The sequence below is a fragment of the Neolamprologus multifasciatus genome, chromosome 1 (assembly GCF_963576455.1).
Source record: "Neolamprologus multifasciatus chromosome 1, fNeoMul1.2, whole genome shotgun sequence".
Classification (NCBI taxonomy): Eukaryota; Metazoa; Chordata; class Actinopteri; order Cichliformes; family Cichlidae; genus Neolamprologus; species Neolamprologus multifasciatus.
The window spans coordinates 14,039,669-14,053,991 of record NC_140439.1 but is presented as its reverse complement, the minus strand read 5'-3'; the positions used below and the strand labels follow the sequence as shown (position 1 = coordinate 14,053,991).

Sequence of the window (14,323 nt, the reverse complement as noted above, 5' to 3'; positions counted from 1 at the left end):
TTCCAAAATGTAAATTAGGCCTTCCCTGAGACACACGGGTCTCTTTCTCCCCTGCTGCTCGGAAAGCTTTGCCATTCACCTTTAAACAGCAGAACAATAATCAATGGAGCATTATTAATGCTGAAATCATTCATGTGCTCTCCTGTGGTACCCTGCTGAGTGTAAAGCCACTGAAGTCCTGTAGCTCATATGGATTGCACTGTATACGTTACACACAAAAAACATCATGGCTGCAGATATTGACCTGAGATCTATATTTATCTACAAATGATATGATATGTGCAACCTTAAATATATTTTTTAATAAACCAAATCTTACAGTTTGCACCAATTTGAGATTACCAACAAAGATGTAATCCTCATGAGGCCATTGATAGCTTCCAGTATCATGTTTTCTATTAATCCCTATTGTTTTGGGGGGTACTAGTATCAAGAATTTCAACTTTGAGACCAAAAGAAAAAAAAAATCATATGTGTACATCATGTGTGCTTCAATCTTTAATAAGCCATGTTTCCTTGCCGTGTTACACACAGGCTTGTCCTCACTTCTAAGATCCCGGTGTGAATTTTTCATAAACCATGTCTATGCATCTTGTTCATGAGCTGTCTCAATACACAGAGGCCTATAGCTTCCATGTCCAGTCTGGCTTACGTATTGGACATTAGAAGAGTGCAGGCAGAGCTGCAGCAGAAGGAAGAGGAAGGAACGAGCGATCTCCTTCATTACAGGAGCTAGATATAAATCAAACTAATTATGGCGCCACTACAGTATCGAACCCATGGAGGGGAAATGAAACGATCAGAGTCAGGTCGCAGCTCAACAGAGAGGGAGTTAATGAAAATATTAATTACCTGATGATATATTGGGGATCTGGAGCGCCCCACCCAACCCTGTCTCTCCTGCACTCTCAAACCCCCTACCACAGAGAGCATTTGTTTTAATTGAGTAATAATATGGCTGCTACATTTGGCTGAGTCACTTGATTTGAGGGTGTAATTGACCAATAAAGGCACATGATAGGCAATTATAAATCCAATGTACTGCTAATTACCTAGCAACTCTTAAGTGTCTAACTAACACAGTGAACATTACACTTCAGTGCAGATGGTTATTTTAAAAGTCATAAAGTGAAAGCCAAGTGAGTTCACAAAGTGAGTGTGATCCACATGGCACGCAGTAAATTAGTCACCTCCATAACTCTCTTCATGTCTGTCACACACATGCACCACCCACCCAACATTATAGTGTAATCTGCTATTAATATCAGATTTTGGTCTTGTGATCGATTTCCTCTGTGTTTTCATTCTGAATTATTCAGTGGTACACTTTATCTCCTCACCTTTCCCTCTCCCCAGACTGCTGAACCTCTCCCCCACCCCCCCTCGCTATTTGTCACATTGGTCAATAAGTGGCTGATATTTGGATCCTGACTTTGTGGGCCAGGGTTCCTTCCAGATTCTTCATGGGGGGGGGGGGGGGGGGGGGGGGGGGGGGGGGGGGGGGGGGCAGACGGATAATATTGCACAACAGTCAATCATGGTAATTAGAGGTGGTATCAACAGTAGTCTGGTCTGCTCAGGTTTGAGATAAAGGATGTGTCAAGGTACGTGCTAATCTTAGGATCAGTTCATCTGTTTTCTTGGATTAATTAATTTCGACATTTTTAAAATGTTCATTTGTACATGTCTAATTATATTAAATTACAATTTGACAAGGTGAACAATTTTCAATTATTACTTGTCAGTTGTCAGTTGTAAGCCCCAAGATGGTGTAACTGGCTCCAACATATCATAGACTGTATACAAAAGATGGAAAAGGTGCCAGTTGGTTTGTGGTATCCTAATTTAATGTCTCAAGTCTAATGTTTGTCAAATCACCATCTTGGTTGTTAGTGGCATGATCTGTGATCTGACTTTGAAACTGAGGGCAATGGGCATTTTTTTTTTTTTTTTTTTTTTAGTCTTAATAAGAGCATAATTTACAAAATGATAGTTGAGTTGTATTAATGAGACTTAAAGCTTTCAGGTGAGACCCTAACCTTATTGCAAAAGTATTCACTGAATTGACCGTAGAGTAAATTGACGTAAAGTTATTTTCTCGTAGGCTTCTACAGAAAAGTCGCCCCCTGCTGGCATTTAGAAAGAATTTAAGCTTAATTACAAAACATAAATATAAAAATATCAGTGACATAATTTCACATTCCATACCACATGTGGAAAAAAAGTAAATTTCTTTCTAAATTTTAGTGCATTTTATGTACTTCAATTGGCAAAGCAATGTATTTAAACATTTTAACAAAGCTTCTTGTAAGCCTTTTTCATAGTTTTTATATGTGTGGAGCTGTCGCATCCTTTTATTAATGACTGTTCTCATGTATGCACATGTGCCTACCACATACACATGTGTAAAGAACCTGAACTAAGTGAGAAAGTTTTATTGGTTTGTCAGGTATTTGTAAAACATTCAATCATCAAAAGACAAACAAGCTGTAAATGAGCTACAGTTATCCAGTGTTGCTAATTTTCCATTCCACAGTAGACAGATGTTTAATAACCACCTAAAAGATCGATGCTATGACACAGGCAGGCATGAATAAATAAGCCATGCAGATTTCTGTGTTTTGCTATTTTGCGTGAATGAAAGTATACAGCCCCATAAAAATCTGATGGGTAAAACAAAACAAACTTAAACAGTCAAGAACTGAATTTATTTTCTGCTTTTATGGAGAACTGTAGGACAAACTAATAATCCACATTGTTAATTCACTAGATAATTACACCCCATTAATTAACAAACTGGCGTATAATTACTGAAATGCCAGCAAAACTATGCAGTGAAACTCTTGCACAGATGCATCAATGTGATCGGTGCTTATAACTCAAGCATAATTAGTCATCTCAATTTATCTAGCTCAGTGAGATAATGCAGTCAGTCTGCTTGCAGGAAGTGAGTGAATGAATTTTACATAGTTCGCAGCTTTCCTCCATTCAGAGTGACAGGCTAATCAGTAGTTTGTCAAAGTCGACTCCAGCTCCACCTGTCAAAGCTGTCAGTCTTTTGAGGAGCCAATGAGGTCTCAGGAGTAACAAACTGGAGAGCTGATTTCACACTGTGTGACCTGCAAGGTGCGAAGTTGGGACACTGAAGACATAACAATCAATATTAGAACATGTGGTATTGATGAAAGGTATCAGAAATGGCTGGAACTTACATGTGATCCTCGAGGCATCCAGTGACTGTCTCTTGGGCCTGATGATGATTACAACACAATGTATTGTGTGATGGGGATGTAAAGTAGTAGCGGTGAGTCTATTGACTGTAGGAGAAACTTTGTGCTAAAAAGTTATCAGTTCCTGGCGAAATGCTTCATTGAGAAAAAACACCTTTACTTGCAAGCTTTTGATTCGTTTAAACTCTGCTAAAGAAGATCTGTCTTGATTTCTCATTTGAGCGACATGACCACTAGTCAGTGCAGCCTTTTTCATTTTTATTCACTGCCGGCTGGTCGATCGGCGACATTCGGGTTGAGGTGCTGATCTAACAACTGTGTCATGAGTTGGATATTCCAGTAAGGGGATCCAGAGGATGATATTCCAGTCTGGGTAACAAGAGGCTAATAGGATCAGAGAAAGGCGATCAATGGCCAGTAAGCTGAGCTCTCTTTTTGTCTTTTCAGTCTTTCTCTGAGACGCTACCTCTTGCTGTCAAATGCTGACTGTTTTTGCATGGTTCTATTAAATGTCTTCTACAGCGCATGACACAGATGTATTAAACAGAAAAATACAGATACCTATTAGTGGCCTGACCAAGCATCTGTGCACATTTTACCTATCTATCTATCTATCTATCTATCTATCTATCTATCTATCTATCTATCTATCTATCTATCTATCTATCTATCTATGTGTACCTTTGTGTTGTCAAAACAGTTGGAAGTAAGAAAATCATGCTTTTTCTTCCTGTTATGGGAGAAGTGAGAATCAAATTGCCATCAGTCATCCAATTAGATGTCAGTTAGATGCTAAATAAGCCGTGGAACTTTGAAGTGGGACAGCTAAGTGGAGTTTTCACCTTTAGAGGCAGAGGAAACAGGGGAAAGACAAGCGTGAGAAAGGACTGTCTGAAAATGTGCTACTAGTACTACTGCAATTGTCCTGTTTACATTGTCACTGGCTTTCAAGAGGATGCCTATTCAACCAATAAAGACTCTTTCTCTCTCTCTCTCTCCCTGTGTGTGTGTGTGTGTGTGTGTGTGTGTGTGTGTGTGTGTGTGTGTGTGTGTGTGTGTGTGTGTGTGTGTGTGTGTGTCAACATTTGCTCCCCCTCCATGCTTCCCAGTTCGAGTTCAGCAAATGAGTTGAACCAGCCTTCCTGGGCAGTCTTTCCTCTCTACTCCAACCTCTAACAACTCATGAAATATTTAACGTGCCTCACAATAACCTCTCTCACACACGCACACACACAATCACTTTTTTCTCTCTGCTCTGGCTGATGGTCAGGATAAAAACGCTTAAGCCGTGCTATATTTTAAGAGTGCCACTGATATTCCCCCACGCACACTTTGGTGTACATACACACTTTGGCGTACATACACACTTTGTGAACTATTATTTCGTGGAACATTTCAGAGTGCAAATCCATTGTATTCAGCCTGGCTGAGTAGCGAGGTAGCTGGATACAAATTTGACACCCGGCCGATCGGCAGCTGCCGGCTGTTTAATCAACAGTGATGAATATTTGATGGCGTGGCGGCGGGCAAACGGTGGCCGACACTCCTCATTATCGAAGTCTATGTGTACAGAGGAAGATATTCAATATCTACCAATGGGGAACTGGCCACTCACAAGAACATGAAATACCCTCACAGCTCATGCTCGAAGAAGTAGATCTGTAAAAATTTTAATCTATGTAGGACAAAGTTAACTCAGTTAACAAAACAAAGCAACAAAAAAAAGTCTACTTCCGTTAAAATTGTGGAACACCAATTTTAACGGAAGTAGACAGTTAAAATTAAAAATTCAGAATATCATTATTGTTTTAAATTGGAAACTGGAAACGTAAAGGGTAAATGCATGAACCCTAAAATAGCTCTAGCGTTTAAAAGTTTTAGCTGAACCCTGAGAAGACGAGTTAGTTCCTCGAAAGACAGCCTGTTTTAACAACTTGTGGCTTTAACCGGCTGCGCAGCAATTTTGTCTTCAAATAGTCTCACATTTATGAAGATGCACATCATATGATCTCCCGAAGGCGTTTGAAGTGAGCCAATTGACTACTTTAAAGACATCAGTATCCAATGTATTTTTCAAGCTCAGCATATTCCTAAATTGAAAAACATGCTATTTTTCTCCAGAAAGCATGTTGTTATTGTCGTGTTCAGCACCAAGGTCAGCGACAAATCAGTAGGATCATTTCTGCGTATCTCATTAGTACGATAAGAAGTGTTGCACTTCTCAAACCTATTTAGGATACAAGTTCAGAGTAAACTGAAGACAATGTTTCTATAAAAGAAGTAAATACAAATAAACGAATTCAAAAACCTTTTAAGATTTTTCTGCCGTCCGAAATGTCTTGTGACGACGTAAAAAATGCGATACGCTGTTTGTCTCTTTGTTGGATTGATGTTGTGTCAGTCAAAAAAAGCAACATATGTTTGCATTGCGGGAATATTTAACTGTGTTTCACTTTAAAGATGAGCCTGTTTTATGGTGACTAAAGACAAGAGGGGCACGAGAACCTTATCAAAAGTTACTGGCCATAAACAAATAGGCTAAAGGAACGGGTAAACATTTTTAATGGCAAAATTATATTTTATTTTATCATTTTTACCGTATGGCAGGTTATGACAACTTGTAAAACATTTTCATGACTCGAGCAGTCTATTATGAAATATTTAAAACACGCCACGTCGATTTTCGCGTCAACAGAGCACTTTTTTTCGAGAGTCATTCAACGCTATAAGAGGAGAACACAACCCTGACCTGAGCGCGAACCCTAACCCTTTCGCTTGTTATTCATGACTGTCGAAAAGCTTAAAATATTGGCCACTTAGAGGCATCTCAAGTAATAGGACGTCAACCGTTCTCGTGCAGGCTCTCCTTTCGTTTCCGGTCGCGCGCCCCTCTCTTTACCGCGCACTTTCTATCTGCTGCACGTGCGGATAATGACGAGAAGGAAAATATGTTCAATACTAGGGTTCAAAGAGCACTCCGCCCGGGGCCATGGCGGCTCGGGAGGCAGGGATTGGGAAATAAATGGCATTTAGGTGAGGCAGATTTTGCATAAAGTGACATTTAGGTGGTAATACTTTCTGAACGAGGTGAAGAATCCCGCAACGAACCATGCAGACACTGACAAGTGTTTTGATGTTTTAGTGATGCACTTTGTCAGAATAGCTGTCAAACGCTTGGGCCAAGAAGCTACAAGGCTAAACCATATAGTCAGCTAGATTTGTGTTGGATATGCCTCTGGGTTTCACAGTCATCACTGCAGGTAATTTGTAACATTTGGAGTTGTACCAAAGCTCACAAATATGACAGAAGGATCATTTTTACTGTAAGGAATACAGGCTACCGTCGCTAATCTCTAAATTATAATAGGCGCCTATAGGTACTCAGTTTAACTTGAACTTTTCTTGGTTATGTGCCAAAAGGTTTGGGTTGACATTTGTCTAAGTGATTTCAGGTATTTATTTTAAAGTCACGTGTACATTTTGTTTTTGTTGGGCGTTTTTTTGTTTTGTTTTGTTTTGTTTGTTGGTTCCGGTCAACGATAACATCAGGGCGTTTCATCTGTTACACCGTCTAACTGGTGGAAATGTGCCCATTAAGATCAGTGAGCGGGAGAAGCAGTAAATGTTCGAGCCATGATGATGAAAGGAGTGGCAGTGTGGAGTCTTTTAAGCCGTTTAAAAGCCTGAGATTCATGTTTGCTTGTTCAGAGAGTTTAATTAAGGGGTTTTAAAATTTTAGGTTACAAAAAAAAACAAAAAAAAACAAAAAAAACAAGCAGACTGATTTGAAAAACCCAACACATGGTAAACTTGGACAGTGTATGAATACAATGAAAATCCCTACTGAGAGTTTTTATTTCGCAACTTTGAGTCCAACAATACAAAAACTTTTCTAATGACGCTCTGTACTACCAAGACGACAATTTGGCACTCCACACAGGCCAGCTGTTCTGATTATAATGCCCCCTATAATTGAAGCCATCATACTTTTATAGCTTCCAAATTCAAATTGTTGGCAGTGTCCAAGCTGCTTTGTAACTGCGAACTTATTTAGCTTGTGTGTGTGTGTGTGTGTGTGCGTGTGCGTGTGTGCTTCCATTATTTTTATAGTTTGTTAAATCAAAACAAACGTTCAGTGTGTTAAATGTTTTATTTCAGAGCTATAAGCACGTGATTCATAAAAAACTATGATACTATGAAACTATGAAAACAAATATATGTTAAAAATAAATAAAAATTAGTCAGTGTCTGGACTTCTTAGTTGGTTCACCTTTGTCTCCTCAACACTGAAAAAAAAACCTTTTCCGTTTTCCAACTCTAGTTTCTGGCAGCAAATGCCACAATAAGTGTGTGTGTGTGTGGGGGGGGGGGGGGGGGGGGGGCTTTGACTGGGCGCCTTACAAATATGAATCTAAATTGCGCTTTATGCTATGCAGACTACTTGCATATCCGTGAAGCATACATAGGCTGCCCATTTTTATCTGTCAGTAGCTACATGGCAAGAGGTCAGCCCCTCAAGATCAAATATTTTTCTTACTAAATGACGGATTTATTAGACAAATAAGTTGTGCGTCTGACTCTGAACCCTCTGTGATTGAAATATACCCTTGTGTCAACAGCATCGCCTCTCAAACCAGGTCCCGGGCGATGGAGGGCTGCCACAGCGGATTACTGAGCAAATATAAGTGGGAAATGAGTGCAGATCTGGGGGATCTACGCATCCACATCCCCGGTTTGACATTTCCGTCCAAAAGGGCCTCCTTCTTGCTTATTGTTAGATCAGCGGGGTCCCTCCTTGGGAGCTCTTATCTTAGATATGTTTTACTGATGTTGTTTTAAGAAACTCTATAAATTGGGTGTAACGATGTCAAAGCAAGAAAAGAGAAGAAGGGAAAAAAGCTTAACCAACGCAGTATGTTAGAGCTTTCCATTTCCTTTAACTTTCAGCTCGAAGTGTTGTAATTCTAATGATCTAATCCATCTTAACCTGGGCGTCTAACAGCTACGATTAGGGTAGGCCCACTCCCCTCCGCTCAGAGCTATACTAAAAAGTCGTGCTCTCATAAATCTAAGCGCCTGCGTTACCATAACGTGTGGTGAAATCATTATTTGCCAACGTGGTGTCAGAGACTCTCTCATTTCGTCTGTCAGGAATCCAATTTCCTCTTATTTACATCCACGGTATAGATTAATTACTCCCCTGACTAGTAGCCTGAAGGAATTAAGTTATGAGATCCTTTGGTAGGCCCCGTGATTAATCCATCGCTGCCTATGCAAGAATACAAAAGAGGAAAGAAAGGCGGTGATTAGCACTGTTACATAATAATAATAATAATAATAATAATAATAATAATAATAATAATAATAATAATAATAATAATAATAATCTAGTTTTTCATTGTAACAAGGCTCAAACGGGACACCTGCAGTGAAATGGGACGGGATGGGGTAACTCAAACGATCTAGACACGATTATAGGAGGACAGCTCTTTTAGGCCCAGGCACTAAGGAAACCTATGATCGGGCGCCATCACGGTCGACTATTGATAGAACTTTAAGGGTTATGATATCGGTGAGGTTGCTGATGAAATATCCCCCTGATTAATAGAGGACTCTGTCGTAACGGGCTGACATATGGTAGGCGAGGCAGCTGGGGATGGTACCTCAGGCATCCCCTACGGCCATTAACATATTAGAGGCTATTGTGCAGGCAGACAGTCCGACTTCATCCAGAGCCCCTGTGCAGAGAGACAGCACCCCAGAGCTGTTTGATATAGGCTTTCAATAATGTATTACTCTTCAATCCGCCAACGGAGCTGTTCGTGGTGCTGAAATGATTGCCATGTGGCGTGTGTGGTGCTGCGCGTGGAGTGTGTTCAGTGCCAGCGGTGTTGCGTTACTCTCAGTAGATGGTATGAGGTGGTGAAACTTTTAAGCCATTGTATATATATATATATATATATATATATATATATATATATATATATATATATATATATATATATAATAGCTGTACTATTTCGTAACAATGCAACAAAAAGGACTCTGTGATAGCGGCAACCTCTGACAGAAATTTGCAATATCACTAAATGAGCAAATAGCTTTTTTTTGTTTTTTTACATTTCATTCATTCTTTTCTTTTTTCCTAGAAAGTCTGTGTCGCGAAAGAACAGCGTTTCGAAAAATATTCTCACAACGAAAACAAATTTCTTATTATTTTTTCACAATTTTCCTCAATTTTTAAATTAGATTTACAAAATTATGTTTTACAGAATTGAACGAATGAAGTAGTGGAATAAGGCTAGCAGTGGGGAACGCCACAAAGCAGACCTGTTACAATTTAAATGGAAAAGCAATTGCAGAAGAAATTTTTTTATTCAAAATAACATACGTCTATGCTAATCTTTAAAAAAGAAAAAAAAAGTTACAAATGACCAAACAAAAAATTCAACAAAAAAGTATTTTACTTACGTTAAGGATTCGCTGTCTTCTGTCCGTGTAGCCAAAAGCTAAAGAAAAGCAATAAAGAGCAGCTTTCTCTGCTATTTAACAGCGACTTCCTTCATCCGCCTGCTTCCCCTGAAACCCCCGAAAGCTGTCTGAAAATATTGCATTTTATATCAGCAAATCGCGATTAATATTGCATTACATGCTCTTAAAAATTCCTCTTTATGAATGCAGCCGAACGTGAAGCCCCACAAAAAAAATGATATAGCTTATCTGCAAGTTAGGAGTGAACAGAAATATTTGGAGGGGGTAGAGGTCACACAGTGATCATTTTAAAAAAGCAAATCAACTTCTCTTTTTCTTTTTTCCCTCTCTCTCATTCTCTCTCTCTCTCACCCTCTCTCTCTCTCTCTCTCTCTCTCTCTCTCTCTCTGGTGTCAGTGCTCAGTTATTCTACATTGAAACTTCATTAAATGTTGATTGTTGGGCCTGTGTCAATATAGGAAGAAAACTTTTTCCTTTAACAGCCTATTACTTATTAATTCATCCTATTTTATGTCCAGATGTTTAAATAAAAGGTAAGGGCAACTAAAATACAGCCGCGCAATTTACTTACTATACCAAATAAATATTATGAGTATAATATAGAAAAAACAAACAAACATTTTAAGTAAAACTTATATTAGTTTATATAATAATAATAATAATAATAATAATAATAATAATAATAATAATAATAGAGAAACTAACGGCACAAAAATGTAAAATTATACGCATCTAACTTTCAAAAGTTAAACTTCAAACTTTAATATTATCCTCTAAAATTAGGCAAATGTATATACGACCATTATAATGAGTTTTATATCGCTGATTAGAATAAAGCTACGCCATTTAAAACCATACCAAACGCTTTATCACGTGGCCATAGTAATGCGTTAAACTATTGCACCAGCAGTAACCTTGATAATCGTGTGCCGTGCAGGCCGAATCACAACCAGGAAAAGCACAGTTTTCTTTCTTTGATTTATTAGAAGATTGCTGGAACACACCTCCCTGTTGGATTTGGCTTACAGGATGAATAGTACCAATGAAAGTAAGAGGACAACAGAGGAGAGTGGAGAAGTTGTGAAAGAGGGAAGGAGACAGTGGGACATTTTCTCCATGATGCACATGTCGCCGCAGTTTTTGTAAACATACTTTTGTGCACAAAGTAAAATATTACTTACACAACGTTTCCGTAACAGTTAACACGACAAACAACGTGGTGATCTCAATGTGAAAACAGGCATTAAACAGTGACTTACACCATCCACAAAATAAGGTCTAGCAGTAGACAACTCTGCTGTAGGCTATGCAGTGATTCTTCTTCCAATGCATAGAGTGTTTGCACTGCAAACTGAAACACATGAAAGAACGAAAAACCCCTTTTATTGATTTCGATCTCTCCTTGGTGATGCAGACAGAGCTATCATGCTCTGATCTGTCTGAAACTTTTCCCAGTGATGCCAATGGTGCAGATAGACCCCCTCCCCCTTATTAATTTTGTTTCCAGAACACAGGAGCTCACCTCTGGTAAGTGATAAAGTGATGTCTGTATATACAAACGCATTTCGACATAGCCGATCTAGAAACCTAAAGGGTCCTTTGTGCAAATTCAAAATAAATATATCTGCAGATGTGACAGCCCACACAGGCTAAATTACTTCCCGTGAATTAGGATTTCATGCAGGCCTGAAAAATAATTCTTTTTCCGATAGCCATAAAAAGTTTGCAACTAAATTTCAGTTCGTAGCAGCCTCCAAATAAGAATAAATGAACGGATGAATAAATGAACAGTCATGACTTAGTCTATATCAACGACAGAAAAGATCAAACCCAAACCACATTTAACAATCAGTGAGGTAATTCGTAAATGGCTATACTTCAAAATAACAGGCCTATTCGGAGAAAATAACTCGCTATAGTATCGAGCAAATTACCTCTTTCCACAAGTTTTTTTCTTTTGTTTTCTTTTATTGAAAAAGGCAATGTCGACGTCGCTAAACTTTTCCCTGGTAACATCTGAGCCAAGTTTGTGTAATCTGTTATTTGCATACTTCACATTCACCGATAACGTGAAAATAAACAGGATATATGAAGCCTCATAAAATGGGTATCTAAAGTCCTTGTGCACCAGCGTGTAAAATCGCTGGAGACAAAAGACTGAAAATGGTGTCTCGGTGTCCCTTGGTCCCCAAATTCAGTCACACAACTTTTTTGTTTTTTTTCAATTTTTTTTTAACTTCTCTTCCTCGCCCATCAGTGAGCGGCGGAAAATTTCAACCGCTTCTGCTTCTGTCTTTGGTTACAAAACCACACTCGTACCACATTTTTTTTCAGGTCCAACTTTTCAGCTATAGCTGCTATTTTCTCAGACGACGGTCGAGGCTGTACAGCGAAGTAAGCTTCCAAAGACCTCTTTTCTGGGGCTGCTATCGAGGTCCTCTTGCGTTTCTTTTCTCCTCCGTTGAAAATGTCAGGTTTGCTCATTTTTTCCCTTTGGGCCCCCTCGGCCTCTTCTAGCCAGGCCTGGAGGATGGGTTTGAGCGCAATCATGTTGTTGTGGGAGAGAGTTAAAGACTCGAATCGACAAATTGTACTTTGGCTCAGTGATCCAACGCCGGGGATTTTGAGATTAGCCAAAGCGCTGCCCACGTCCGCCTGTGTCACCCCCAGCTTGATCCTCCGCTGTTTGAAGCGCTCCGCGAAAGCCTCCAGCTCCCTTGGGTCTGTGTCCGAGTCATTAATGGAGGGAAGTCCGTTGTTTGTGAGCCCAGGGCCGCCTTGACCTCCCCCGTGATGGCCCGGTAAGAGCCCGTGGTGGGTGAGAGGTGAGTTCATGCTCATAGCTTGGTGGGAGAGGTGACCCAAACCGTGCATGTGAGAGTGCGGGTGAGCAGAGGTGGAGATGAGCCCACCACCGCCACCTCCGCCGCCACCGCCACCTCCGCCGCCCGCCACGTCGTGCGCACTGGACATTAAGCTGAGAGACGGCGAGCTGATGTGGTCCATGATGTCCGGTGGCTCCAGGTTCTGGTGGTGGTGGTGGTGATGGTGATGATGGTGGTGGGCTAGTGGCACGGTGGATGTCGACGAGCATGGCACCGTGCTCATCGTGTGGTAGGTGGCGTCGGGCTTGAACGGGTGCGTCTTGCCCTGGGACACGGCGATGTCCACGGCCGCCAAAGCCTCAGCCCGAGCCAGCAGCGTCTCATCCAGGCTTGCAAATATGTTACTCTGTAACTGCAAGAGGGGGGTGTAAAAAAAGAAAGACAGAAAGAAAGAGAGGGGGAGAATGAAGGTTTTCAAAATGAGTAAGAAATGGGAAAGGACGTGAAGAAGAAAGGAAGGCGACAGAAAAAAAGAAAAAAGCATAAATGAATCTGTCAGTCGGGACTTTTGGCGACACATAACAGAGTCGGAGTATTCCTTCAGAAGCGGCAAGTCATAAAAATTAATACAAAAACAGTAAAGCCCGGCGTTGCGTGAGCATGCTTTCAAAAAGATCACAGACTCTTCCAGTGATTGCTGTGGAATACATGAAAAAAACATTAAGTGCGCGTCTTGGCTGAATGTGCCTTGGAGCAGCCCTTGTTATTAGGCACAGACAGCGCTCAGTGCTGCAAGCAGCTTAGGCAAGTAACAAAAAAAAAAAGAAAAAAAAAACAAGGACAAAGCGAAAGTTTTCGGGGATGGTTTACCTGTGGAGTTTGCAGACAGGCTCTCCTTATAGCTTCCGAGCTGGAATGCAGGGTGGTATACTTGTGTTCGGGTAAAGAGGGATGCATGGCGAAGTGCGGCTGTTTGCTGTTCATGGACATCATCTTGGCGAGCTTCTCCAATTAAAGTGCACGGAAAGAAGGGGGATAACGGCTACAAGAGCTAGAAAACAATCACAGACACAGAGTGATCCTTTGCCTATCCAGTAATGACGCAGTGTAGTTCGCTGTATAGTGCGCCGAGTGCAGCCTTGAGCCCGGAGATCACAGAGATGCCTGCAGTCTCTCAGACGCACTTATCTGTCTACTGTTTCCCACTGCTGGGGATGAGAGAGGCTCTTACACCTGAGCGCCTCAGATCTCGTCAAGCCCGTGCTCGGCTGCTCTCGCGAGACATAAACTGCCAGAACAGTGAACAGGCTGACAGATAAAAACTGCTCACAGGGCAGGCAATAACATCTGGAGACTGGATGCCTGCGTTTTTTAAGGGCTCACTCCTCTACTCCCAGCCACAGAACCTCGCCGTTCCCAGTTCCTGTAGGCCTTATCTTTTAACTGGAGGCCGAATAACACTGACTTGATGCCGCAGAATTGAGCATCTGTCTATTTTAGGCTGGACGTCTGATTTCAGAAAGTTGTTTCCAATCGAGTATTAGAGAAAATATACACACAAAAACACGAGGTCTATATTTAATATGAAATTAATACATAAGCAATTTTAAGCTTGTAGGCATCGGTATAGACATATTAAACAATTTTAATAATGTATTTTTTATTGTAAAAGTTGTATGGTTTTCCAGTAGTTCTTGGCCCACAGTCCCGTTTCTCATATTAACCCTTGGAAATACTGACACCGCCCCCTTCATCATTAGAGCCCATCATCGCCAG

At 40.6% G+C, this 14,323-nt stretch overlaps 1 protein-coding gene and 1 long non-coding RNA gene across 4 annotated transcripts in view; one reads left to right on the top strand and one right to left on the bottom strand.

Moving 5' to 3' along the window:
• The window catches only part of LOC146525477 (uncharacterized), an 87,469-nt gene that overhangs the window by 20,139 nt on the left and 53,007 nt on the right, over window positions 1-14,323 (top strand). The gene's annotated exons all lie outside the window — the stretch shown is intronic.
• On the bottom strand, window positions 10,687-13,746 carry pou4f1 (POU class 4 homeobox 1). The gene is made up of 2 exons (XM_085153850.1): window positions 13,418-13,746; window positions 10,687-12,959 (listed from the first exon to the last, which is right to left on the bottom strand). Exons 1-2 carry the CDS (start codon window positions 13,538-13,540, stop codon window positions 11,976-11,978), a joined length of 1,107 nt encoding a protein of 368 aa, XP_085009976.1. The 5' UTR covers window positions 13,541-13,746; the 3' UTR covers window positions 10,687-11,975.

Bases quoted from the DNA above. Each gene is read 5' to 3' on its own strand.
- pou4f1 (XM_085153850.1), bottom strand. From the start codon at position 13,540: ATGATGTCCATGAACAGCAAACAGCCGCACTTCGCCATGCATCCCTCT. The intron at 12,960-13,417 runs GTAAACCATCCC...CCCCTCTTGCAG, and splicing joins CCTGTCTGCAAACTCCACAG to TTACAGAGTAACATATTTGC.